The sequence below is a fragment of the Diadema setosum genome, chromosome 11 (assembly GCF_964275005.1).
Source record: "Diadema setosum chromosome 11, eeDiaSeto1, whole genome shotgun sequence".
In the NCBI taxonomy this organism is placed as follows: Eukaryota; Metazoa; Echinodermata; class Echinoidea; order Diadematoida; family Diadematidae; genus Diadema; species Diadema setosum.
In genome coordinates, this window is record NC_092695.1 from 725,841 (window position 1) to 738,527 (window position 12,687).

The following is a 12,687-nucleotide window of genomic DNA, read 5'->3' on the forward strand; positions in this document are numbered from 1 at the left end:
AGTCGCAAAAAATTGAAAATGACTGCATATACAGGAAATGGCGTAGAATAAAAAGTACTGAACCAAATTTAATGATTTTGGTATCATGGTCCTCTGCAGAAGATGCTCTTTCTAATGATGTCAAAAAATATATCACTTTTAGAACGCAAGGTACTGAAAATCCACCGTTCCGCTTTTTTTTGGACACCCTGTATAGGTGGTGATTTTGGGGACCTGAATTTTTCACTTCGTTGTAACAAGAATTTCGATTTCGTTATTACCGTGGTTGTTGTAATGGGAGTGCACTGTAATATGTTTATTATATAGTATGGAATTGCACTCTTTGTCCCCGCCGAACGAGTTCGAGCAGGGGACTATGAAACGGGCTCCGTACGTGTGTGTGTCCGTGTGTGCGTCCGTGTGTGATCAAAATGTTCAATTTGCTCCTTCTCTGTCATTTATGAGCCAATTTTGATTCTGTTTGCTTTATATGATAGCACTACATGGGAGCTTTGAAACTTCTACACAGAATTTCAGTTGTGACCTTTGACATTGACCTTTGACCTATATTGTACATTTTGCTACAAAATGCTACTCCTTCGCCATTTCTAACCCGATTTCGATTCCGTTTGCTTTAAGTGATGGCACTAGGTGAGGGCTTCAAAACTTCTACACAGAAATTTGACCTTTGACTTCTTTGACCTTTGACCTTGATTTTTGACCTATATTGTACATTTTGCTACAAAATGTTACTCCTTCGCCATTTCTAACCCGATTTCGATTCCGTTTGCTTTATGTGATGGCACTAGGTGAGGTCTTCAAAACTTCTACACAGAATTTTGACCTTTGACCTTGATTTTTGACCTGTATTGTACATTTTGCTACGAAATGCTACTCCTTCGCCATTTTTAACCCGATTTCGATTCCGTTTGCTTTATGTGATGGCACTAGGTGAGGGCTTCAAAACTTCTACACAGAATTTTGACCTTTGACTTCTTTGACCTTTGACCTTGATTTTTGACTTATATTGTACATTGGCTACAAAATCCTACTACTTCGCCATTTCTAACCTGATTTCGATTCCGTTTGCTTTATGTGATGGCACTAGGTGAGGGCTTTAAAACTTCTACACAGAATTTTGACCTTTGACTTCTTTAACCTTTGACCTTGATTTTTGACCTGTATTGTACATTTTGCTACAAAGTGCTACTCCTTCGCCATTTCTAACCCGATTTCGATTCCGTTTGCTTTATGTGATGGCACTAGGTGAGGGCTTCAAAACTTCTACACAGAATTTTGACCTTTGACTTTTTTGACCTTTGACCTTGATTTTTGACCTGTATTGTACATTTTGCTACAAAATGCTACTCCTTCGCCATTTCTAACCTGATTTCGATTCCGTGTGCTTTATGCGATGGCACTAGGTGAGGGCTTCAAAACTTCTACACAGAATTTTGACCTTTGACTTTTTTGACCTTTGACCTTGATTTTTGACCTATATTGTACATTGGCTACAAAATGCTACTCCTTCGCCATTTCAAACCTGATTTCGATTCCGTTTGCTTTATGTGATGGCACTAGGTGAGGGCTTCAAAACTTCTACACAGAATTTTGACCTTTAACTTCTTTGACCTTGACCTTGATTTTTGACCTGTATTGTACATTGGCTACAAAATGCTACTCCTTCGCCATTTCAAACCTGATTTCGATTCCGTTTGCTTTATGCGATGGCACTAGGTGAGGGCTTCAAAACTTCTACACAGAATTTTGACCTTTGACTTCTTTGACCTTTGACCTTGATTTTTGACCTATATTGTACATTTTGCTACAAAATGCTACTTCCGGCGGGGACATATATTACGCACTGCGTAATTTCTACTTTTCCTTGTTTGTTGATGTAGTGAGGTTATCACCGACAGCGAGGACAGAATATATGAGAAACATAAAATCTGAGGAAATCCTTGTCCAAATATTTGATGAGAACGATACTGTTGATTTATCATGAATGATTCATTGTACAATAGAGTATATATGATTAAACTGAATCTGCAATCGAAGAATAGATTTTGGTGGGTTTTTTATGAGAGTCTTTTAAAGGATCCTCAAAATCAGATGATAATGATGTAATTGATTTCATATATACCACTGCACTACTAATTTCGTCTTATTGAAAAAAATATGAATATCAAGACTTATCTGCATATATTAGTTATCTGTGTCTGATGTACCGAAAGGATTGCAACCCTACGACTAACACAGAAAGGCCTAGTTTGATCATTTATCATTTCCATAAAAATAATATACTCGCGTTGTACCACATATAGTCACTGCACAGTAAATGTAATTGTGAATGCAGAGCACGACTGGCTCCATAAACATTGCTGCCTTGTCTTCAAGTACTTTGAAGTATGCTTACATTCTACTTGCGTGTATTCTGTGTGACCTGCGTGAGAGCTTTGAAACCGATCCGTTTTCTGTTACGAGCGACTTACAGGTACTGAGATGTACCTGCGTTGAAGTTGCCTGCGAGGTGCTGCTGGTAAGGGTCTCATACTGGTGTTCTGCGTGTACCTTTGCGAGCGAACCCCCATGACTCACTCGGAACAAGTTTTGAGCATGCCTAAGGCATTGTCATACCGCATCTGGGGAAGTTTTGCGGCTTGACTTGCGGGGGGGGGGGGGGAAACAAATTTGCTACCCGGAGCTCTCCGCAGTTGGTCCGCACCTGACAGTACCTAGCGCGTATCTCGCCTTAAGTTGCCCGGAGGTGCGCACGCAAGTCCGATTTAACGGCAGCCAAGTTTTGAGCATGACCAAAAATTTTCCGGGTGAGTCACGGGGATGCCCGGAGAGGTCCACGCAGAACGCAAGTAGGAGGCCCTTAGCGGCAGCACCTCGCAGGCAACTCCCACGCAGGCAGTTCGCAGTCCCGTATGCAGCCAAGATAATGACATTCTGTGGGACTTCTGCCATTCCTTCAGAAGAATTCCTTCACTGAGTTGTCAGCCCCCACGCGACTGGTACAAAGGTCACACAGTATACTCGCAAGTAGAATTTAAGTAGAACGCGTCCAGCAAGTAAGACCCCGTTTACAGTGCCCCGCTTCAGTGTAAACGCGCAAAAGGCCAAATACGGGGCCAAAATTGGCTTCGCATTTGGCCTCGCTCTGGAGGTGGTCTCGGCCGCGGCCGAGCCGCGGCCGAGCCCGGCCTTTTCTCAGTGTAAACGCAAACTGGGCCAAATGCGCGGCCAATTTTAGTCTGGCTTGCAAACCCTCCGCCCGTACTATTTCGCTATTCAGGATATTAACCCCTTCAACGTCGAAAGCTAGTATAGTTTAAGGTGGTTTTGTCCTGCAAAAGATTTTTCCTTCGGCAAAGGCCTTTGCCCGAACGGCGACTTCGTCGCCACGGAATCCAGTTGGCAAAGGGTCTGAAAACCAGACTATACCAAATTGCGTTTTGTTTACAAGCAGAGCGCCACTACGACAAAATATTGAAAGGTTTGAATTAAAAGCGCGGCCGAGCCCAGTAGTGTAAACGGACAAAATTGCGAGGCTCGGCCGCGCAATTGAGGCCGGGCTCGCACTGTAAACGGGGTCTAAGACACATGCACTGACTCGCCAAAATCCTTGTCCGCCCTCAGAAATGTTCCCGTATGCTGAAAAATCCCTACACGCAACAAGCCCGAGTAGCTTGCCCGGAAAGGTGTGACAGGGCCTAAACATGGTTGCGGGAAAAAAAAAAATGAAAAAAATGCATGCGCACCTCCGGGCGACTGCGGTTGAGATACGTGCTAGGTACTGTCATGTGCGGATCATCTATACGGGGACCTCCGGGTAGTCAAAATTATTGTTCTTTGCAAGTCGCACGCAAAGCTTGCCCGGAAAGGTGTGACACGGCCTTTTAAGGGGACTCACATATTTCAGAAATGAAGCAGTGTAGTTCCATTACAATACCGCTTGCTTGCAAGTACACCTGTGTATAATCTATGCATGCCTTCTTCTTTTATTCTGCTTCCTTGAGCCCCAACTCATGTATTCTTATGGTGAGGCTGCCATGCCATCATACTTGTCTTGTTCATTGCAATTTGTTATAAAGTTTGAAAACGTCATTTCTTACTCTTCGTCCTAATCATTATAAATTCTGAAACTCTGTACTCAATACAATTGATATATAGTTGTTTAAATGTAAAGGTCTGAAAATCATCCGGAGGTCTCCTTTAAGAAGCTGAGGATGCGTCAAAGATTGCATGGCCAATTGGTAAGATCGCATTATCTTGTGAAGGACTGATCCCTATAATTACAGAACTTGGATTGCGAGGTTTGCTTTCAGGATGGTACTACAATTGGATCATGCGTATTGTCTGACAGTGTGTCGGTTAACTGATATTTTCAAACTGATACATGAAAAGTTTTCCCCGTGAGATCCCACTGACGTTGAATCTATTTCACATCCCGCTTTGTAAGGATTAGGTATGCCGGGCAAGTCTCGGAATGACTTTCTGGTTGTCACATGGACAAGTAGGCCTATATGGATGTATAGAGGAAAATGAGGTTGAATGTGACGTAATGAATTAATGTCTACTTGAAGCCATGATAAAAGTGTTCCAGTTATAATATCTTGTAAATCGAAAAATCATGAGCTGCTCTGGGCTTAGTGCCCATTTAGCTTTAGACTCAGACGTGTTTTGTGCATGACTTCATCCAAGCAATGTTACATCTTTGTTCCGAATGTTTGAAGTCTGAGTGCACGTATAGGAAAATGGCAAACCTTTTTGGAAAATGGCAAACTTTTGTCGGCGGAAAGTAGGGAACCTATACTGCAGCGCTTTTTGTCCGAGAAAATCTCGCTCGGTTTGTTCAGCAGGTATCATTAATGCCATAGAAAACTGATCTATTGTCTGCTAATTTATTCTCGGGCAAAGTTCAAAAAGAGCAAACACTGGTGTGTACTTTGGTCTAGTCAGCTGTGTGACACAGTTTCAGGAGAGAGTTGCAAAGTCCGCGGTAAAGGCTGCATTGGTTCCTAAAGTTGGTACCGCGTGTACTCGTTGCATCACCCGGTTGTGCTCAGCAATGATAACGAGTGAATTATCCTCTCTCAATTTGTGCTAAAGAGGGGACAACGTTTCGTATACATTGCAAACGCTGATACAAACCAATACATTATCTATACATCTGAACGATGACTACAGATCACCGATGGAGTACAGGAAGTTTTTAACTGACGTCGCGTCGTCGAGGAAGCCGTCCCCAACTCACGTGCTCAGTGAGTAGTTCAAGCTTCGCAGGATCGGTGTACTACAGTGCACTTGCGTTATAACGAACATGGTTATAACAAAATTCCGGTTACAGCGAAGTGAAAATTAGGGCCGCAACGTTATCCTCACTATGTATTCTGATTGTTTATTTGTTCGGTTACAATGAAATTTCGATATAACGAAAGAAAACTGCCAGTCTCAAGGACTTCGTTATAATGGGAGTCTACTGTATGTATCTTGATGTTAGTGCGTCTTTATCCTTTCCCTGCAGGCGCATCCACATATACAGTAATGAAAACAGGTAGTGCGATGCGTTTTTGTGATTTCAGACATTATGTAATTGCGCCGAGTCAACGAAGAATCTAATTCTCTCTCAATATTACTGTCAATGATCAGGCATAAAGAATTATACATTTCTTTCCCTGAAATTCCCCTCCCCCATATCTGGAGACTCGGTTGTAATAAGATTGTCAAAATTACCTCCGCAAAGGGAGGAGGTTATGTCTTCATCGGCGTTTGTTTGTTGGTTGGTTTGTCCGTGTGCAAAATAACTCACAAAGTATAATAGTGAACAAATTTGGCTGAAACAGGCTGAGAATGACACAAGGAACAGTTGTTTAAATCTTGGTAGTGATCCGGGATGTTGTGTGGATTTTATGTAGGATTTTCGATATTTTGGCAAGTAGGCTCAACGAATTTAGGAATTCAAGCTGCGCATTTTTTAGGTTTGCACTACAGTGCGTGATGAAACCACTTTATGAATCTCTCCCCCTCCAATTAATGAACCTAACTCACTCGAGGAGCCGCTGCGACTATGATAGACACTTGTGCGAGTCCAAAGACCAAGAAATGGCTTGTGCTCTCACCAAGAAGGCGACTCCAAACGTCTCCAAACAAGATGAAAACTTATTAGCCCTGCAGTCGCGGGAACGTCGCCACGAGTCGCCGCGTATCGGAGAAGTCGCCGCGACTCCCAGAGACGTCGCCACGTCTCTGGGAGTCACGGCGACTTCTCCGATACATCCGCAACTTCTCCACATTGTCTCCGGTAGGTCGCCATCATGGGTCTCCGCAAGGTTGCGAAGACATCTCGGAGACGCAGTGTGACGTGGTTGCAGAGAAGTCTCCGAGACCATTAGGAGACTTGAAAATATTCGTGGAAAAAACGGAACATGTTCGATTCTGCCGCGACTCCCCGGAGACCCAGGAGCGTCTCCGCAGTCAGAAGAGACTCAAGTCGCCACCAAGTCGCCACCTAGTTTCCAAGCCAATGAGACGACTTTAGTTTAATAAGAGAGTTCACGGTTGCGATTTGCGCATGTGCAAAATAAAGGTCAAATGAGAATGTTTGTGTATTTGCCATTGACTTTCAAACGAAAAGAATCCTCAGGCAAATGAGGATTTGGAATGTTAAGTTGTGTGTTTCACCTTGTTAGAACGCACAGGTGAAAGTGATTCATCAATAATGTTTAACAAAAAGCTGCGCACGGCTTTCATTGACATTGATTACAAAGGTGGCATGCTTAAACAAAAAATGCTCTGTCACAGGTCCTTTCCATGTTATTTGAAAGTCTGTGGTGTAGGGGTCAAATGAGACATGCGCTAACCGTGAACTCCCTTAGACAGGAATTCACTGGGCATTCATCAGTTCTTGCCAGGTAGGGCGTGCTTGTGAACAAATCATGCATAGGATTTGAATTATACTTACAAAGAATCGGTCTGTTCTCCGCTTTCAAAAAAACCTATAGGACTTATGTCATGAAAGTAGTACCAGTTTTGTTCATGCAATGAAGTTCCACTGTTTGAATAGATTCATCGAGTATTTCGAATCTGAATGCCAAGCGTTATCTGTCAGCATCTACTCATAGTTGCATTTTTTTCTTCTTGTCAAAAGAAATAGAACTATTCCCGTGTAGGCCCTACATACAAGTTTAGGACTACTATTTGTCTGTCTGTCCGTCTGTCTTTCATATCTCCAATCCCTGAATTCTGAAGGGGGAGAAACGGAAAAAAGGAAGAGGGGAATGGTGTGAGGATAAATGAATAACATTTTATCGTAATTCAAGATAAAGCACAAACCTTGAGAGATTCCAGCGCTTTTAAGTTGTTCAACTCAGCGTGTCAATCTCTTTCCCGCTGATTTCTTTGTCGATTATCACAAAAGATTTTGACTGGCGTCGGTAGTTGTATGCATAGTAGCTCCTTGGTTCTATCTTGTCAGTCTGCGAAATTGTGTACGTTGTTTATACCCCAGGGGACCATTTCTCTACTGTATTTCAATCATAATGTGGGTGTTTCTTTTTAGCAACGAAACATTTCTTTCTTCTGCTCCGTCCAAATAAGTTCCAAACGCAGGAATTCACTTAGTTGTTGGTAGATAGTGCAAGCCCCCGGGCAACTTTTGTGAACAAAGCAGGCGTAGAATTTGAATAGATTATCGAAACGATCAGTTTACGAATGCCGAGGATGGATTACGGACGTTTCCTGAACAGTCTCAGCTCTTCGAGAAGATTGTCGCACATCCAAAATCTGAGTAAGCGTCTTGATGTTACGTCACTGCTGTGAATATGGCTCTTCGATGTACCGGTAGTGTTGTGACATATGTGGTGCAATTCTGTTTTATTTGCGTATAAAGTATAATCGCGCTGCAGGAATGATCATCTAAACGTGGCGAGGAAAGCACATGGAGCAAAGAGATGAGATCTTATGTACCTGTGTGAAGTTCAGCAAGATTCACTTATGTTGTGTGTGTGTATTTTTGGTCAGGGAGCTTTGACTCGCATCGAGTGAGATTTTATATTGTAAGTTGTATTTGGATGCAGCAATCTCTCGTTTCAAAGCGTGAAGCTGTCTGTAAAGGTCATGCTGTAGGTCAGAAGTCATTCAGGTGTACCTGTGTGTTTTTTCTCTCTCTCAGTTGATTAGGCACTTCACTCTTTCAGATTGACATAATGCATTTTTAAGCTTACCCAACTGTCCGTCCGTCCATCCGTCCTTTTCTTTTTGTGGACGACCTAATTTAAACCGTGTCCAAACGAAACTTGGGTCACGTGTATAATGAGTGAACGAAGCTGCGCCAATGAATCTGAGGGTACGCTTTCCCAGGGTCAAAGGTTATAGGTCATAAATCTTAAAAATTCTTTATTTCAGAGTGTAAGCCCTATGGTTCCTACTGTAAACCTATGTCACCAGATAAAGAATCTTTAGGGGAAATTTTAGGGCATGGGGGCGAAGTTCAGTAAGTCAAGTGAAAGCATTTCATTCTTTTTTCTTTCTTCATGATTCAGAAATGTGACAAAGATATCTGCATGAAACGTATACATGACATGTCGTATTGCGTGACACTGATTCTCTTCAGAAGCTTGGGGTCACCGGTCGAAGGTCAGGTTAAAATGCTAAAATTACACTATTTGATGCTGAAAATGCACTATTTTCTCGACACCGTGTAGAACACTTAAATTTCATTAGGTTATGCACATGTATGTTAATTATCGTCTGCCTTAAAATTAGTGTTACCGATAATAGTTATACATGGGTGACCATATTTTAAAGACGAAATCCACTCCAAATTTTATCAACTTGATATGAAAGCGGAAAAAATCCCTGCAAAAACATTGCAAAAATTATCAAAATCGGATAAGAAATAAGGAAGCTACGACTTTCTGAAATTTCAAAACTGTTCTGAAAACACTTCATGACCAGTAGTTATGAATATTCAAATCAGCAAGTTGACGAGTTCTAATTTATTTCATCTACAGAAATGAAAAAAATCTCATATTTCAACTGTATAAATGTAAAAACTTGCCCTGAAACGACCCAAAATAAGAAAAGAACAAATGTTACCTCCGATTTATTTTGGTATGGGAATATGCTTTTCCTATATTAGCTAATAACAATAACTTTGTACAGATTTGAGCAATGACAACCAGACTCACACCACAGGTGCATAACTTAAAGATGCCAGTCAGGTTCAAATATGGTTGCAGTTCAAAAGTTCGAAGGTCAAATGGTTAATGAACTTTACCAGATAAGCACTGCACACCTAGTATTGTGATGTACTGTCAACAACTTTCCACAGCGTTGAGCTATGACTCCAAATTCATACCACTGGTACATGACCTAAAGATGCCAGTCAAGATCAAATATGTTAGGGAATTTTGACAAGGTCAAAGGTCAAAGGTCAAAATGTTAACTGAGAAGCGCTGTGCTGATAGTTTTGTGGTTTACTCTGAACCCGGTGTCCACAGATTTGAGCTGTGACCACCAAACTTGCCCCACAGGTACGTAACCTAAAGATACTGATCAAGATCGAATATGGGTGAAGTCCGATAAGTTTGAAGGTCAAATGGTCAATGACATTTATCTGATAAGCACTGTACACATAGTATTGTGGTAGTCTCTTATAACTTACCATGGCTTTGAGCTATGACCACCAAATTCATGCCACAGGTGCATGTACAATGTACATCACTGAAAGGTGCTAGGAACATTCGATTATTGATTTATTCTAGCAAGGACAAAAGTTAAAAGTTCAATGAACTTTTTACCATAAGCAGTGTACACATGGTATTTTGGTGTACTCTCAATTTTCACAGCTTTGAGCTATGACCACATAACTCACACCACAGGTAAATGTGTACATCACCTAAATATGCCAGTCAAGGTAGAAAATTGGTGAAGTCGCACATGGTCAAAGGTTAAAAGGTCAATTAATTTACATTGAAACACACTGTAATCACAAATTGTAATGCAGGGAAGACATCGCTTTACGTTTAACTTGTATGAAAAGGACGCATTCTATGTTAAGGGTAGTATCATTCCTTGTGCTTTTTGAAAGGAGTAAGTTTATTTTCTTTCATTTTTTCTAGAAAAATGAAAGTATGTTGAATTCCTTAGTATGTAATTTTCTCTATATCATTGTTCTGCAGTGATGTCAAGAACTGTTATAGTCTTTTTACGATGGAGACAGTGAATCTTTATAAATAACATTTTTGATGGATTGCCCGATTTTCCTTAAACTTTATTGATGTGTTCTACTAATATTGCTGTACTCAAGCCACATGTATATTGGCATAGTTTAATTAAAGGGATCGTATAGTTTTGGGTGATACCTAATTGCAGGTTTCTAACATTTTTTTCGGTGAGATAATGAGAAACCTCTCATGAAATATGAAAGAGCATGTAATTCCATGAGGAATTCAACGTTTATTTGGTGAAAATTGGTTTTGAAATGGCTGAGTTAGGCAAAACAGAGTGATTCTAATAAAATGTGGGACCCGCCTGTTATTACAATCGCTTTATTTTACTTTGTTTTTTTGGATGTTTTCATTCCAAACCTGATTTTCATCAAATAATAAACTTTGAATTCCTCTTAAAATGGTATGCTCTGTACCATTTCATAAGTGTTTTCTTGGTATCTCACAAAAAGTTAAAAACCCAGTTCTCATCTCCACCAATACTGTACCATCCCTTTAAGGTATCATAATACGAGAATGCAGTGTAATACAATTGATATTTGATACATTCTTCTCATGAGGCTCAGAATGCATGCAAAGTTATAGAAATGGCACATTATAAATTATGCAAGAAATGCAAATAATAAATGCATGAATGAATTCAACATAATGATTGAAAAACATTACCATCATTATGTGGATATGTACGTGTATGTAATGGAATGGTACATATATAGTTTACTTGAGATCCAGTGTTGTATTAAAGTAAATGTATTCATATCTATGATGTGGTCTTTTTGATTTTCCTTACTTATTAGCTGAGCTGCTACTATCAGGACCACCAACACTGATTTCACTGGCAGCTGGAGTTCCTAATGTGGATCTTTTCCCGTTTGAAGAGGCCACAGTCACCCTCAAGTGAGTCACAATAGAAATTACATACCATGAAATTAGTTCTGATAAATTATGGCAATTCTTGGATAGATGGCAAAGTGCTTTAAATTGTTGGTGCTCATATGAACCATCATATGTAATTTTCATATTGTAAGGGTGATATTTCGAGATAATCACGTTTGAAGTTTACCCATTTTTTCAATCATGATTGCTTCACCTTTATCTCTGGCATTTCCAATTATTTTCATAATGAGTATGTCACAGCAAGGAGCTTCAAACACAATGAAGCTTCTTGGTCACAGACTTTAACTATCAGGCTGTAATACTTCTTACTCTATAGTGTGATTTTTCATCAAATTGTTTTGATGGAAATATGTGAGAAATTACAAGAGAGCTGAATGCATGTTTTTTGGGAGAGGGTTTTTTTTTCTGCAAAGACTGTTTCCATAACATGTGTGTCTTCCCGATATATATGACAGTTTGGTTGACTGCACGCACAGTACTTGGGATCACTGAACCGTTGTATTCAGTACGCATGATATACAGTGTACAACAGACCCCGCGCACTGTGTTTGCAGCGATCCTAACTGTCGTATTGGGAGATGCTGGCTGGCATATCACTGTGTTTTTTAGCATGTGTGTCTATGAGGAAAAGTAGGCTTCCTTATTATTAGAACAACATGAAATGATAAGACTCTATAAAAGTGATAATTATGGAACAATTACACCAAATTAGAAACTGAAAATTTCACAGTTTGTATGACAGAATGTCCACTATCGATATGATGGGAAATTTATATCAAAATTGAAAATTTGACCGAAAATTGAGATATATGACGGTGTGGACGACTTGCCTGTGATATGCAAATACCATTGTCCAGTATCCCATTGAAGTGTGTGTAGCTTGGCAATCATTTCACTGTGGTTGAAGCCATTTGATGAATAATGTCCTTAAAGTTGAATTTACCCCAAATAAATATCACTGTTTGGGTTACAAAACCTCGTATCTCAAAAATGTGAAATGATCAGGAGAGTGAAAAGAACATGGCAACCAAAGCTTTATAACAAATGGGATTGTCTTTCCTTTGACATACATTCATGACTTAATTTTTCTGTGGTAAGACCGCTAGGATTTGGACAGAACATCACTTAACTGACCATCTGAGGGTAATCCCAGAAAGTGATTTTCACCAAAATTTGAGATACAATATCTTGTCACCCCAATGACCATATTTGGATTGAGTGAATGCAGCAATTGTATTAGAACACTAGTGAAAGTCAAATATGACAATCTGTTTAAAAGATATATACATTTTTATTAAGTTTCAACACTGCCATTGCTGGATGAGAAGACTACATCATTTGGTGACATCATGGCTAAACAGTGATATTAAGAAAATATAGAGAGAATTTAACATGGATATTGACTTACATATGCTGTACATCTTTCAAAAAGCAGGGGAAATGATATAACCCTTAACATATCAGTAACATGTCGAAGGAATGTGTCCATTTCATCGAAAATTAAATCTTGTGGAATTCTAAATATTTTTTTCAACAATGTGTCCTTTTTCATGTTCGCACCAAGACTTCAAAA

The 12,687-nt window shown here is 40.1% G+C and overlaps 1 protein-coding gene across 1 annotated transcript in view; it reads left to right on the top strand.

Annotated features, from left to right (window-relative positions):
* LOC140235495 (kynurenine/alpha-aminoadipate aminotransferase, mitochondrial-like) overlaps positions 1-12,687 on the top strand; it is a 57,563-nt gene that overhangs the window by 8,862 nt on the left and 36,014 nt on the right. Inside the window, exon 2 of the mRNA XM_072315521.1 lies at positions 11,015-11,114. Coding sequence (XP_072171622.1) covers positions 11,015-11,114 — 100 coding nt within the window. The remainder of the gene's footprint in view (positions 1-11,014; positions 11,115-12,687) is intronic.